This window comes from Microcebus murinus, chromosome 12, assembly GCF_040939455.1.
Source record: "Microcebus murinus isolate Inina chromosome 12, M.murinus_Inina_mat1.0, whole genome shotgun sequence".
NCBI classification, from domain to species: domain Eukaryota; kingdom Metazoa; phylum Chordata; class Mammalia; order Primates; family Cheirogaleidae; genus Microcebus; species Microcebus murinus.
The window spans coordinates 22561788-22577602 of record NC_134115.1 but is presented as its reverse complement, the minus strand read 5'-3'; the positions used below and the strand labels follow the sequence as shown (position 1 = coordinate 22577602).

The 15815-nt window shown below is 36.3% G+C and overlaps 1 protein-coding gene across 2 annotated transcripts in view; it reads left to right on the top strand.

The window, feature by feature from the left end:
* The window catches only part of PCSK5 (proprotein convertase subtilisin/kexin type 5), a 427474-nt gene that overhangs the window by 209406 nt on the left and 202253 nt on the right, over positions 1-15815 (top strand). For both annotated transcript variants that reach the window (XM_012759779.2, XM_012759782.2), the window contains exon 10: positions 12518-12621. In XM_012759779.2, the coding sequence (XP_012615233.2) occupies positions 12518-12621 (104 nt within the window). The remainder of the gene's footprint in view (positions 1-12517; positions 12622-15815) is intronic.

Below are 15815 nucleotides of genomic sequence, written 5' to 3'. Positions count from 1 at the left end.
CTGCAATTTGGGTGAATAACTCAGAATCACAGGACTACTGTTAGGATTGAATGAACTTATATATGTGGACGGTACTCAAAATATGGAAGCTGATATAATCATAGTATTATTTCTATTACATTGGCTAACCATTCAAACAATGTTAAATATCAAAAATAATAGTAAGCTTTCATGTCTAGGTCCTAATTTTCTTTTTTTTTTTTTTTCAGTTTTGCTTTTTGTTGATGTTTATTTTTCTATTAGATGTTATTCATCATGCCTATGCAGCATTTTTAGTTGTATAAAGATTTCACTAGGAATAGGATTTGGGTGTTTTCTCAGTATCTGTTGAGATTAAGATATAGTTTCTCATACTAGATTTGTTGATATGATTTGTTAAAATAATAGATTTTTAAATTTTATTCTCTTTATATTTGTGAATTATATTTAGTTTAATATGCTATTGGTTTAGCATATATTATTTATGCCTTTGCATTTATTTTCCTGAGATTAATTTTCTTTGACCAAATAATATGTGTATATGTGTGTGTTCTGTCTTACTAAAGCAACTAGCTAACATTAATTGCGTACTTATAGCACATAAATGGCATCTTTTAAATTATACTTTATGGTTTATTTTATTTATTCCTCATATATAAGATAGCACAGGAGAGTTGGGCTTTTAACCCAGGTTGGTTTGACCTTGAAACTGGCCTGTGTCTCTGTAAGTTTCAGGTGGCAGGTTGATATTCGATTCACAAAATAAATTGCAGAGTTTTGCATTTTGTCTTTTTTCTGGAGACCCTTGGGATCGGTGTTCTTTTAAGTTTGAAGGAAATCATCTAGCCCCAAAGCCTTCTTAGAGGTAATTCTTTGATAAATTATTTGAATTTTAATTTTTTTTCACTTACGTTTTCTAAAACCATGCCCACTTCATAAGATTTTCAGAGTTATTAGCCAGTTATTATATATAGTATTTTCTAATACTACAAATATCTTTTATATTAGTTTTTATGACTGTCTTAATATTTAGATTTATTTCATTAGTATTTCCTTTTTATTTTCTTGATTAGTTTTTTTTTAATTAATGCTTTCCAAAGAACCAGTGCTTAGATTTCTTGATCAGTAATTTTTTTTTACATTGTCCTTTTTTTATTTTGTTAATTTCTTTCCTGTTTTCTTCAAGATTACTCTTCGTGCTTTTATGAATTTTATTGGTTGATCATAGTTCATTTATCTTTTCTTTTACATTAATAAAACTTTTTAAAAGTGTGAGTTTACTTCTGAGCACACTTTTGGTTGAATGTTATTTATTTTCTAATAATGTTTTGGCTTCCCCTTTGTTATTAATAGAATGACAATTAAGAAGAGTATTTTTTTATTTTTAATTATTTAAAAAAAAGATTCCAGATCCTGAGAGAAAAGTACATTTAAGTGTTTAATACTTTGTCACTACTGAGATTTATTATTGACCTTCCTCCCACCTCTGCATTGTGATCAGATAATAATGTTAGATAATCAGCAACACTGGTGGTTTGTGAGGGATTGTTTTTCCTTAGGGCAGTTGTTGAAATTTCCCTTTGGCCTAATGTATCTTCAACTTTTCTTTAAAAAGTCTTTAAAAAGATGACTCTTTGTAGGATATATTTCAATATTATTAAATGATCTCTATTATGTAAACAAATCCTCCATATTCTTTCTCCTAAAATAAATGAGTTAAATTATCTGAACACTACTGTCCCTCCAGTGACTTCTTTTTTCTTAAAGTCTTTGATTCACCCATTTTGGTGCACACCCGTCACAATGTTGGATATTTATTTTAGATAGCACTTTGTCTTTTAAGTAAATTTAATTTCTTTGTCCTTTTAAGTGTTTTTTGTCTAAAATGTTATATTGTTTGCAACTAATTTTGGCATCCATATATTTCTCTGTGTGTTTTGTGAAAAAATCTATTCATATTCTTTAATTGTCAGTTTCCTTATATTTTATTATAGTTGTAAAGAAAGCTGATATTTTAAAATAAATATATCTTAGAACAGAGGAGATAGCTCATTTGACTCCTTGGTATATAAAGTTGGCTCACATTTACCATGTTGCCCTCACCTACTTATTCTCATCTTTAATACCATAATCTGGATTTATGCAATAGAGTATTTTAGTTAATTGATTTGTTACCATTATTTTTCTTTAATTATCCAAAGAATTCTTTTTGAAAAAAATTATTAAATCTTTTTTTCCCTTTTATTTCCTCATATTATGGGGATACAAATATTGTTAGGGTTACATATATTGCCCCTGCCACCCCTCCCCCACCCCGCTATGCCAGAGCTTCAAGCGTGCAAACCCCCAGGTGGTGCGCACCACACCCGTTATGTAAGTACATACCCTTCCCCTCCTCCCCCCCTCCACCTGCCCATCTCCCGATAACAGTTTTTGTTTTTAGACATTTTGGTTACAATGTATATCTTTGCCTTTCCCTAGAAAGGGTTAGAGGTAATCCCTTCCCCCCAACAATGCTCGCCACATCCCTAAGATGTGGGTCTCCCCCCACATATCCCTGGTGAACGTTACCATTTTTGAGCACCATAGTTTTAATCAGTCAGTACCAATTTGATGGTGAGTAGATGTGTAGCCCTTTTTCCAGATCTTGTGTCTTCTCGCTTTGTATAACGGGCTTAAGCTTCATCCAGGATAGCATAAATGATGCTAGCCCACCGTCGTTTCTTAGAATTGAGTAGTATTCCATTGTGAGCATATACCACATTTTAGTTATCCACTCATGAATTGATGGGCACTTGGGGTGTTTCCATGACCATGCAAGAGTCATCATTAGGTCTTTTCTAATAATAACTACACATTCACGGGTTTTTAATTTTGGCTTATTTATTCATAAGCTATAATAAATCTTTAAATTATTTACTTATTTTATTTTGGTTTCCAGAATATGTGTTTATAGACAGGTAGTTTAGTGTATTTTCTGACTCCTGCAAATATGTGTCTTCTGCTTTCACTCATGATGTACAACAAGCTTAGCATAAAACTCTTGGGTTCATTTCCTCTCAATATCTTTGTCTGTTCTTTTATTGTCTCTTAAAATTAGCTTTGCAGTATCTTAAGCCAGAAATTCTGTTTTGTTTAGTTTTTTTTTTTTAAAAAATCCCTGAAGAGAAGGTTTGGTTTTCATTTGTATTTGTAATGAAAATATATATATTTTACAACTGGTCTAGGGGATGCAACTCTTTTTATTAATATTTTCTGGAACATATTGAGTCTTTTTGACTTACCTTGAGCATTTTTAGTCTACTGTGACTTTGATTACTGACTACGTTTACCACAAGGCTTCAGGAGCGTGGGCTGTGGGGTATGAGAGGCCTGGCTTCAAATTCCTGTTCTGGTTCTTACTACTTATGTGGCCTTGGGAAAGATATTTAACCTTCCTAAGCCTTAGTCTCAACATCTGTAAAAGGGGAATGATAATGCTGGCTATCTCACGGGGTTGTTTGTGTGCACTAAGTGAAGGAATGTACGTAAAGCACCCGGTAGAACATCTGGTAAATAATGACTCAATGATTGTTAGTCTTCAGAGGAAGACAAAGCTAAATATTCTGAAACTGAATTTCTGTTTCCTGTCTTCCAAATCCATCATCTTGTCTTTCCTTTTCATCTCTTTCCTTAAAAGTAAGCAAGAAATTCTCACATTTGGATGTCACATCATTAACTCAGTTTTCCACAATACCCATATCTGTATGAATTCACTCCTCCCAGTGCAAACTTTGCTTTTGCTAATGCCACTTTATACTGCCTGTAGTCTCCTCACTGTCTCTCAGCTTGCTTTGCTGCTCAGTGGTTCCTTTTCTGCAGCTTTCCATAAGCTCCATATTAACGTTTTCTTCCCCGCACTCTTCTTTCTCTTTCTTGCTACTTCTTTTTCCCGTCCCTTGTACCTCTCCTTATGTTTCTCTTCCTTTCTTTTCTTTGCTTTAAAAAAAAAAAAAGTATTCTTTCTCTATAAAAAGTGCGATGCTATCCTTGCTGTGCTTAGTGTCCAAACACAGACTTACTCAAATCTACCATTGAAGGGTGGGATGAGGGGCAAAACTCCTACTCTAATTCTGAGATTCTGGCAGAAATCCATCTGAAGTGAATATGCTAGGTGAGGAGAGGGTCATTCCCTTACCCCTTCTGTCAAATGTAGAGGCTTAGTAGCCAGTCTCTACAGGCATTGTTAGCCTGCCTCTGCATCATGGGTCACCTTCCGCTACAAGAAAATGCTGAGAGTCTGGCATCGGACTGCCAGGGCCAATTTCAGCTGTTGTTATTATTGGTCTTTTTTCAATGGCTGCTGCAGCTCCAGCCATCACATCCTCATTCCAGGTAGGAGGAAGAGTGATGCAGGGTTAGCAATGCCTATAGCAAGAAAGCAAATGCTTTCTCAGAAATGCACAGTAGACTTATGCTTTAGTAGTCAGAACTGTGTCTCATGTGAACTCCTCACAATCAGGGAGTCTGGAAAGACACAGTGTTGGCATCCCAGCACATATATTAGAGAAAAGCAATGAAAAAGAAAGTTAAAAATTATTTTCCTTATTCCAGTCACATCAGCCATAAGGTTCTTTGAAATACCTCCAAAATTTTTGTGATTGATTTCTATTAGTCTTTGTTGATCTTTTCCTATAGGTATGTGTGTGGAGGGGGTTGTAGTTTTTAAAATACTTTTTGTAACTATTGGTGTCTAATAATTAGAAAGCCTGCTAGGAATTGATATAATAAACTATGAGTTTCTGAAATAGTCATAACATTTCCTTCAAATTTTAGAATCTAAAACGTTTAGTGACATTTGTCAATGTCTAAAATTAAAGCTGAACATTGGAAAACCTTGTTTAAAAATGCACTTCTTCAATAAGTATCTAGAAAAAGCATCATTTTAATTCTATATATTTAACAGAAAAAATAATGGGAGAAAAAAGTTGTAAAGTAATTTAGAACAATAGTAATAGCAGAGAAGCGACAGATTTTTCTTGCCTGTCCAACAGTTTAACTGCTGGCTTTTGAGGTGAGAAGCCTGTAATCTGGCAATTTGGTTAAAGTAAATAAGTGTGCTTGCAGTCCTCATTCTAACATCTGATATTATAAGGTATTCTGATATGAAACCAAAGAACATTTCACCGTCTTCCTCAATATCACATCCCTGGTTAATCATCAAGAGGGAAGATTTCCCACAAAAGGGAGAGAACTTGCTATAATCACAGTGGGTACTAAATGTTCATTCCCTGGCCAGGCAGATTGCCACCTACACCATGGGCCTGTTAAAACCAGATCTTTTTGACAGTCCTTAGTCATGTTATTCCTTCACTAAGCAGAAATACACCAAGGTGTTGCAATTGCTATGCTGTTAATAAGTTAGTAAAACTAACAAAAATATGTTATTAAAATTTAGAAACATTGAAGAAAATTTAGCTTAATTGGAGATTCATCAAATGCAGTGTAACTTCAGAAAATAGCCTTTCTGAATTGTTATGGGAAAGTAGGCTGTTAATCTCAATAAATCGTAATGACTGTTGTCTTTGGCAGCCTACCCAGTACCAGGCTGTTTATTATCGCAAGTTCTTGCGATTACCTTGTGGAGTAAATGTTATGGTCTCCACATTACAGCTGGGGAAACCGAGTCATAGAGAGTACAGTAAATTGTCTAGTGTTACAGGACTATTAAGTAGCACATCATGATTTACCCCTAGGCCTTCCTAACTCTAAAGCATAATTTAAGTCGTTCTCATGTAATTCGAGGCTGTATTGATTGTTATTTTGAGAACAAATTTAGAAATAATGAGGTAATGATGTCTTCCTGCAGGATTGAGCCTAGAATTAGATATTCATCCATGCCACATCCCAGGACAGCCTATAAAAGTGAGCAGAAAAGGGAAAGTGAACAAGAGTTTCTCCCAGGTTGACAGGGATAAGTTTAGAGAGGAAGCACTTATACTGTCACATTTTGTTTACTTCAATAGGTTTTTTTTTTATCTGAAATTTTCTTTATTTCATTCTCTCTCTCTCTTTTTTTTTATTTGAAGAAAATATGAGAGTTTTTACAAACATTTTGGTTGCATTTCATATCTTTGCCTCTCCCTAGCAAGGGTTAGAGGTATGCCCCTCCCCTCCACAATGCTCACTGCATCCCTCAGATGTGGGTCTACCCCTCAATCCCTGAATCCCTGGTGAACACCACCACCATTTGAGCACCATAGTGTTAATCAGTCAGTACCAATTTGACAGTGAGTACATGTAGAGCCCATTCTTCCGATCTTGTGTCACCTCACTTTGGATAATGAGCTTAAGCTCAATCCAGGATAATATAAGCGGTGCTAGATCACTGTCGTTTCTTAGAATTGAGTGATATTCCATTGTAAATATATACCAAATTATTGAATCATGAATTGACGGGCACTTGGGTTGTTTCCACGTCCCTGCAATAATGAATTGTGCTGCCATAAACATTTGGGTGCAGATGTCTTTATTATAGAATGTCTTATGCTCTTTTGGGTAGATGCCTATTAATGCTATTGCTGGATCAAATGGTATTTCTATTTTTAGCTCTTTGCGGTATCTCCAAATTCTTTTCCCCAAAGGTTACTCCAATAGGTTTTAAAGCTTGGTACAAAAATGAGGGCCAGACCTAGATTCCAGATGGCGGGTTTAAGTAAAGAGAGGCCTCAGGTGTAATATTCAGGGTACTATTGTTGCACAGAGTGGGGTGTGTAGGGAGAAGTCATAGAAAGCTTCATAAATGTAACTTGATTTCAATACGTGTGATCTCAAGTTAGCTTACCTCTATCTGACCATTCTTCAAGTTTAATTCTGTAAGAGTTTATGTAGCAAAGTATTTCAAGGAAATGATTATTGAGCTTGCAAACAAAATATCATTGGTTTGTAGAGGCTACAGAAAATGCAATTTTGGTATTTTAGATGTAATAACAAGTATTTGCAGTGATGAGCCAGGATTTATAAGGAAAAGAAAGCACATCAGTTTAAATGACAAAATTTTTCATTGTAAATAAGGGGCTATCTTTTCTTAAGTATGTTTAGACTCCAAATTTCTTTAACTTTGGTTTAGGCTAAATCTAGGGAATCAGAGAATGGTTTTGCAGGAGAATGAAATAAAAATTTGACTTGCATAGTTCTAAACCACTTTTCCTTTTTCTTTCATCTTTTCCACTTTGGTTCAGGTGTGGATGAATCATAAGTGGGTATCCAGGTAATATCAATACAACTCAAATTTCTAAATCTTGAGATATTATTAACTGTGTTTTCCAATATTACACCTCAACTTCCGGCCTGGAACTTTTGATTAATATAGAACAACAAAACAAAACAAAATGAAACAAATGCACCCCAAGTAGTGGATACTCCTCAAGGTGGGACTGACAATCTGATGATCCTTTCAGGTTCTTCATTACCTGACAAAAGACGACTGGTTTCCTTTGTTGGATGGTCGGTATTTTATTCTAGAATTATCATCATTTTCATGCACTGGCTGCAATTCCGAGTAATGTTTTTACCAATCTCAGCAGGATTTAAACGCTTTCTGCCTCATCTTTGTTGCTTCAGCTCACAAAGAATCTTTTGCCATAATTGTTGATTTCTTGTAGCACTGGTACAATGACATTGATTTTCAGCTACTGGTTCCCATTTGTATTTTACATAATCTTAAGAAACACACAAGGAGACTGGTTTTATCTTGGATTGTTGTTGGATATTTAGAAAGTTTGATTTTGGGTGATTGTTGATGAGTCATGCTGTTTTCCCATTGATCTGGTCCACATAATATCTTGTCACTTCATTAGGCAGAATCACTTTTATTTTAAGAAGATTGCCCCGTTAGGAAACAGTTTCATTATCTGGATTTGCTGTTGCTCCTCTTATTGATAAATTCTCTGTTTGTAATAAGATGTATATCTGTTGTTGTCCCTTTTATCGGTTGCCCCTAAATTACCATGATAGACCTGTTTTGGGGGGTAGATTGAAAGGAAGATTATTTTTTCTCTTCCTTAAGTACAGGAGAGTTAGTCAACCAAGATTTCAAATAGGTCTTTTTTTTAAGGGCCACCAAGTACAGATTTATTTCAAGCACTCACACATCTGCAGAATTATCTGAGAAAATTCTCGGTGGAGTTTTTTTTCTTTTTTAATTTAAGTGCTAGCAGTCGCTCTTAGAAGCCCAACAAGAAGCACTACACAAAATGTCTCTCTTGGGATATGGCCTACTTCTTCTAAAGCTAGTGCTGGGTCCATGAAATACTTTGAACTGCTCAGAACAAAAATGTAATACAAACACCAGGTAGCGATAGTGTCATTAATTATCCTGTTTTTGCAGCTGAAAACTAGAAGTGTTTGAGGTGAGGTTCGCTGAGTGAAGAAGAGTTACCTAATCCGGCTGTAAACCACATCAAAGTGTGACAGTGGCAGGCAAGATGACAAATTCATAACAATAATGATATAAAATAATACCACAATGTTAGGACATATATAGCATACACATAAAATATTATGTTATAAAAATAATATGATTTTCCTGGTGTGATAGCTTTCTTTTTATTGTAGCTAGACTGTGCAAAAGTTAGGCCTTTAGAACCTACCAATTAAATTAAGACTCAAGAATCTTCTAAATATTACGGTAAACAAAAATCAGCCAAGTTGAGAGAGAGATTACATGTACAAAGATGGCATGACTCTCATTAACATGACATACCATACTTAGCTTTTTGATCCAATTTTCAAATCAATGTGTGTATGTCTCTGTTTCACCTTTGCAGATCCATCTGCAAACAGTGTTACATAGTGATTGATAGAAAAGATCTGGAGCCAAGTTTAACTGGTTTGAATTCTAGCTCTGCCACTTACTACGTGTGTATTTGAGTTGCTGTTTGTAGCTCAAAGCCTCAGTTTTGTCCTCTGTGAAATAGGAATAACAATATTACCTACATCATATGATTGTCAAGATTACATAACAATAATACATGTAAAACATACGGTGTCTGGCCTTGGCCAACTGCTCAGTCAATGTTGGTTATTATTATGAGGTCAGTAAAGGAGGCAAAACTTCTTAACTGGAAAAGATTTCATATACAGAACTCCCCAGAAAGTTATGTTCATTTCATTGCTATGAAAGGTCATGGATTGCTACCCAGATCTTGCAGGCATTTATAAATGTTACTCTTTTCATGTATATTGTTGTTTAGGGTAATTGTTAGTAATTCCAGGAACAAATTTGAGGGGTGGGTAGCTTGACTACACGTGGGTTATTATCGGGCAGTGGCCACCAGGCTCAGGGTTGAGAGATAGTGCTCTTTTTCTCTAGGGGGGTTAGACTTTCAGCCTCTCGACTGTGCCTTGATCCAAAGCTCTTGGTGCTCAGTCTGTATGTTCTTTGAAGACAGAGGGGTCTTGGTTTTCAGAGGCCAGTGTAGTGTGAGTCCAAGGTGTTTGGCAGAGAGGGATAAGTTTTAGGGTTCCTACATTACTCTTGTGGACTATGGAGTTCTCTGCAAAGGACTCTCAGCCTTCCTTCTCTGTTTTTGTTGTATGTATGGTTTACCAAATCTTTCATAGTTTGACTTAAGCTTCACTTCTCTGTCATCCCTATGAGCATAAATACAAAAAAGAAGTAAGATGCCAATGGGACTTGCCCATAAATAAGAGTCCTCTCTGGATACTAACAATAACTAAACCATAATGTCTACCAAAATTCACTTACAGCTATTTCGTAAGCTAATTAGTTACCTTCCCATAGGTAGAAACACACTGAGTCTAAACCCATTGCTTTCCCATATTGTCTCCCGCACTTTATTTTGGTGAAATTCAGGAACTTTGCAAATTAGATAATTTCTGAAGTTGTTCATTTTCAAATGTCAGAGGGAAATTGTCCAAACACCTCCTCTTGCCATGTGTAGTTCCAATTTCCTGAAGCTAATTTCTTCCTTCTAATTACAAGCACTCCAAGAACTAGTTTTTGCAACTCAGCATGAGAACAAGTAACTCATTTCTTCAGGCTGAGTTGAATGCAGGAGGCTTCCTGAATCTGCCAGAATACACCTGCTTCAGGTACAAGATAAATGTAAATGTTCCCTGTTCTATTATCATTATTGTTATTATTATTATATTTTTAGTGCTAAACTTCACTAGGAAAAACGTTTATCTGCCAATGGTCAGAACCCCATGTTTGGTATTTCAGTAGGAGGCTTGCCCTGGTCATAGGTAACATGGGAAACTTCTTTCCTTTTCTTTTTTTCCCTAAAGCGTAAGATGTAAAACATAAAAGTTTTAACTGTGTGTGAAATGCTATTTTTAAATTACTAAGTTGATTTAGATACATTCATCAAATCCAAGTGTCCTTTTTGGTGTCTTGTTGTTTACTCATGAAAAAAGAAAAAGCATGTATGTTCATATGCAAGGATTCTGCTTCACCATAAAATAAGTGGCTGGAATGTCTTTCCGGACTGCGCTTTCTTGCTGTTGCTTTTGCCCTTCACTCTGATATCTAGGATGTCACATCTTAGGCAGAACTAGAACATCTGATGTTGAGACTGGAATCAACATAATAATCAAAAGTATCCTTTGACCCCATTTCTTATTTTCCCTGACAGAAGTGCATTGAGTCTACTGGATGATCATGTGAATCCAGTGGCAGACAGCAAAGGGTCAAACCATGCTGTTTGTTTTAAAAGCAAAACTTCCCTGTCTTCTGGGATCCATCAGACAACCTCCCTCCCTTTCTTAATAGTTGCTTCCTTTATCAGGTTCTAAAGTTGGTTCTGAACAAGTGCTCTATCCAAACAAAACAAAAATAATTCTGTTTCCATAGTTCTCATATTTTTAAAGTTCATATAATTGGGTTTTAATTTTCTTAATATAAGTTCTTTTGTTAATGCAACCTTACCAATAGTCTAGATCCAATCTTACCCTATTTGAGAACTTTAAAAGTGGCAGTACTCGCACTCCTTTTATTTTTAATCTGAGAGCATAACAGAAAACTATTAGAACTCAATAGTACTTCTTTTTCAAGCCACCAAATAAGAGCTGTGTTTGGTAATTTAGCAAAGTCCTGTACCATCTACCACTTCTCAATAGCTTATTATGTGCCAGGCACTAGGTTAAGTACTTGACATTATTTTAATTGATTCAAACAGTACAATGAAATAAAGAAGATATGAGTATCAACGTCCTAAGTGGGGAAACTGAGACTTTGAGAGGTTAATTTCATACAGATAGGAAATGACAGAGCCAGAATCTGATCTCTGGGCCCCTTCTTACCAGGAAGCCACCCTGGCCACCTTCAAAAACATACACATGGTGAGTATGATGGAAAAAAATGTAGTATAAAGTGAAGCAATTTACAGGCTCCGTCATTAAAAATTGGCTACAATTAAGATATTAAGTTCTCCCTCTGCCTGAAAAACCCCATTGTCCGTATACATGCAAAAGAAGGTGCCCAGAGACTATGCCAACCTCCATCATATACCTCGGGTAGAGAGTAATTTTCTCCTCTTCCCTAACTGTTCTGACCCATCCTTTGCAAATATTGCTTCTAAAATGAAGGTGGCTGAAAAGAAATAAAGAAAATGGCTGCACAAGCTGCATGAAAACTACCACATTTCTTAGATAAGAGATCATCACACTTCAGAATTTGAGACTGAATTGAATAAGTATCCTGGTTAGAATTACACACATGCACTCAATCAAATGTTTTGTCGTATCTACAGAGTCCTTGAAAGGGAATAAAAGTCTGTGTATCTGTGCTTGGATTTGTTTTCTTTGTGTTTATGATTAGCACTGCAGTTCTCCAAGGGAAGTGCCTCCTTTTCAATAGTTTCTTTGTGCTCTTCAGTGGTAATAGCCCTAAGAAGAACTAGGTGTCTGGTAACTTAACGTAACAACTGCTATTGCACATTAGGGATACTCCCTTAGGTGTTGGTGCCTTGGAGCCCAGCTGGGGGTCTGTACCATATTCTCTTCCTCAGAGAATGCTGAAAGTGGAGACTCAATTTCAGTTGAGATCTTTCCATATCCCACATACATATGCGCAGAAGGTTAAACATTGCTAAGTCCTTTGGTAAATTGCAAATCAATTGCCTAGCTATACAATTGAGCAAGAGGCCTTCCATTCTGACTTTAGCTTACTGTAATTTTCTGTTGATATGCAAGATTTGACACAAAGGACGATGAGCACCGTAGTGGGCGGCCATTTTGTTGAGGAAACTGGAAATGCTCACCCTTTTATTAGTAAAAACTAAGTCCCAGTGGCCACGATCTTATTGTTTCTTCAGTTTAAGGTTACGTTTTCTGCCTCCCACAGACTAATGTCACTTTTCCATGTTGAAACCAAGAGCGGCATTTGGCATTTGGTTATCCCAAACCCAAATCTCTTACCCTTTGTTTTTAGTACTTTGCCATTTTGATTTTGCTTTTTTAATTTGCTTGTGACTCTCTGCTTCCCCCATCTTTTTTTTTTTTTTGGTACAATGATTCTTACCTTGTCTTTCCCCAGTCCGTTTCTGACCTGGAGAGACGTACAGCATGTTATTGTCAGGACTTCCCGTGCGGGACATTTGAACGCTAATGACTGGAAAACCAATGCTGCTGGTTTTAAGGGTGAGAACTTCTTTCATATTCTGTCACAGGCAAAATATTTTTATTTTTCCCCCATTTTAAATGGAGAGCAGGAAATGGAGCCCCTCAAACGAAACTTTAAATTTCGTGCTGACACACAAAGAGCTTGATCTTTTAATAAATAAAAGGCAGATTGATTTTTTAAAATTAAAACTACACATATAAGACAAATTTCCTTGGCTTCCCACGTAATAGGTCAGTTTTTTTCAAAGACAGACCAACTCCCCAGTATAGACGACCTATGGGACTCCTAATTAGTTTACTATTTGCTGTCATTGATTATCTGAGTGGTATTTATAACAATGTATTTTAAAATTCCTCTCTTTCTATAATGATTATTTCCACCTAAATAATAACTGATATATATTGTTCACTTTAGCGTAGTGCTGTTAGTTGCTAGGCCATAAATTTTCCATAAATTTTATTTTGTGTTTGTTTTAAAACTTCCACAAACAGAAAAACAGGCATATTTCTAAGAAATGTTATTTTATATAAGTTAAAAGCTCTTAGAAAGCTTTAAAATGTCCAGTCTTTATGCAGTTGTGCACAATATATGTATATAACAAGTACTGAATAGTTTTCCCATGACTGATGTAGGTTATACTTCCCTCAAACTATCTGATTATTAACAGAGCCATTTTGTTTATTGTCATAGATAATGTTATATAAAAAGAAAATAATTATATAAATCATATATCCTAAAGTTTAATATGCTTACTCAAGTTGCAAATGACCTACATTTTAATCCATTAACTTAAGTTATAACAAAGATTACTTTTCATATATCTATTCTTAAACTTATTCCCAAATAATGTTAGTGACATTATATATCCCTGTGTTTATATCCCTGTGTTACTGTCATTATATATCCCAGTGTTTGATAGCATAGGGAATATCTACTTAAAAATTGAGGTTCTGGTCCTCAGACCATCAGTAACATGCTGAATAATCCTGGGCAAGTCATTTAATTTTTAAGGACCTTAACTGCCTGCATTTAAACATTTTGGAAGCTAATCATGCTATCTGCATCTCCCGTCTTACATATGACCTTCATATATCATCATATGCCCAGTGTGTGCAAATATTCATGCCAGAATGTACATTTTTAAAATTATTTACAAATACCTTATTATAGATGCCTGCTAAGCCAAAACTTATAAATACCCCGGGTAACCAGCACCACACAAATAGTTCTTTGATTAACATCTTCACTGCAGGATTCACTCCATTTTTAGAAGGAGACTATCCCTCATGTTTGGAGTGATATCAAATACCTTTCCATGCATGTAAAACAACATGATGCAGCAGTGTTCAATGAGTTTTAACCTAAAGAGTTATAAATACCTGGCCGGGTGCAGTGGATCACACTTGTAAGCTTAGCACTCTGGGAAGCTGAGGCGGGAGGATCATTTGAGTTCAGGAGTTCGAGACCAGCCTGAGCAAGAGTGAGACCCCGTCTCTACCAAAAATAGAAAGAAATTAGATGGACAACTAAAAATATATACAAAAATTTAGCCTGGCATAGTGGTGCATGCCTGTAGTCCAAGCTACTAGGGAGGCTGAGGCAGAAGGATTGCTTGAGCCCAGGAGTTTGAGGTTGCTGTGAGCTAGGCTGACACCAGGGCACTCACTCTAGCTGGGGCAACAGAGTGAGACTCTGTCTCAAAAAAAAAAAAAAAAAAAAGGAGTTATAAATTCCTGCTGGGATCCAGTTTTCTAAAGCCCAAATCAAGACACTTGATCCCCAAATTGCAATTGTATGGGTGGCATCAAAATTATTTGAAATTTCAGTTATTCCAGAAAATCCAGGATGTAATTTGCCATGTGCATGTTTCATTTTGATTAGCGTCCCCACGCTCCCGACCCATACTGTATAAATCCATGAGGCTTGAAGGAAAGAAGGGGCCTGCACATAACCGTAGCTGGTTCAAAGCTGGAATGAACTTCTTAGCAGAAGGATCACAGACTAAGTACCTTGACCTCCATGAAGCTCAGGAATCAACTTTAACCCAAATAAATGTCTTAGTTTTACTCATTCCTCTTTGGCAACTTAAAAAGAGCAAATGGTTCTAATAAAAACGCAGCTCTTTTGAAAACCTCTGTTGGTTTTGGAGAGGGGGAAACAGAGGATTTAGGCTAAATCACCAGACCCAAACCTGATTCTGAAGGGGGCTGCACACTGCTTCTGGCAAGGAGGAAAGAGTGTTTTACTATTGCACGTGGCAATATTTAGTATAATATTTCACTCCTCTCTTAGATGGCTGCCAAGAGTAACAATTAAAGTTCGCTTTTTCATAGATGAATTACTCTGAAAGGGCTGGGCTCCCAGTGGGATTGTTTTGTAATTTTGTTGATGGCAAGCCCCATATTTCATCTAAACAGGATCATAATAAGATGCTTTAAAAAAAAAAGAGTTATTCTCTTCCCTACTCTAAACATTACCATCCCCTCCCTAGTGTCCCACAAATAAAAGTGAGTATGGCAGAGGCTAGCAGAAGCAATGTACTTTGGGGAGATAGAGAATGCAGGTCAGTAGGACTGCAGGAAAATGGTATGACTTTTTATGAAATAAGAACTGAAAGAACAAAACAGAGCTAATGCTTGGAAAACGTGCATGCAAGGAGAGCTCAACAAGGGCCGTCCTTTAAATTAGGTCAGCTGGCTTTTGCAGGCCTTGCTTCGAAGGAATCCCTGGCCTCACATTTCTTCTTAGACTGGAGAAAAGGGAAATTTCCTGCCAACAGAAGCGAGTGGCCTTGTATGTGCCCTTGTCCCACCCAACTCAGTCCTAACACTGAGTGAGATAAATGCATGAGATGGATCTGAAAACACCTGTGCTTCCCTGGGCTTGCTTTTATGTCCTAACGTTGAGCAATATAACTTTTGAAGAATGTTTAAAAAATATATATATATATGAGAGCAGTTTCACAAGTTGCCCTGTGCGTATCTGTTGGTAATGGGGACCTCAGTATCCCTATCAGAATTTCTTTCTCATCAGGGAAAGCAGAAGCCACTCAGTGTAGCAACCAACTAGGTTTTGGGGTTTGGACATCAACAGACCTGTTGTAGTCCATTATCACTGGTAACTTCAGAAAAGCCAACACCCTAAAGAATAGTCTTCGTCCCAAACGCTGCCAAATCCGTTTTACACACCCTCCTTATGTTTCTTCACACGT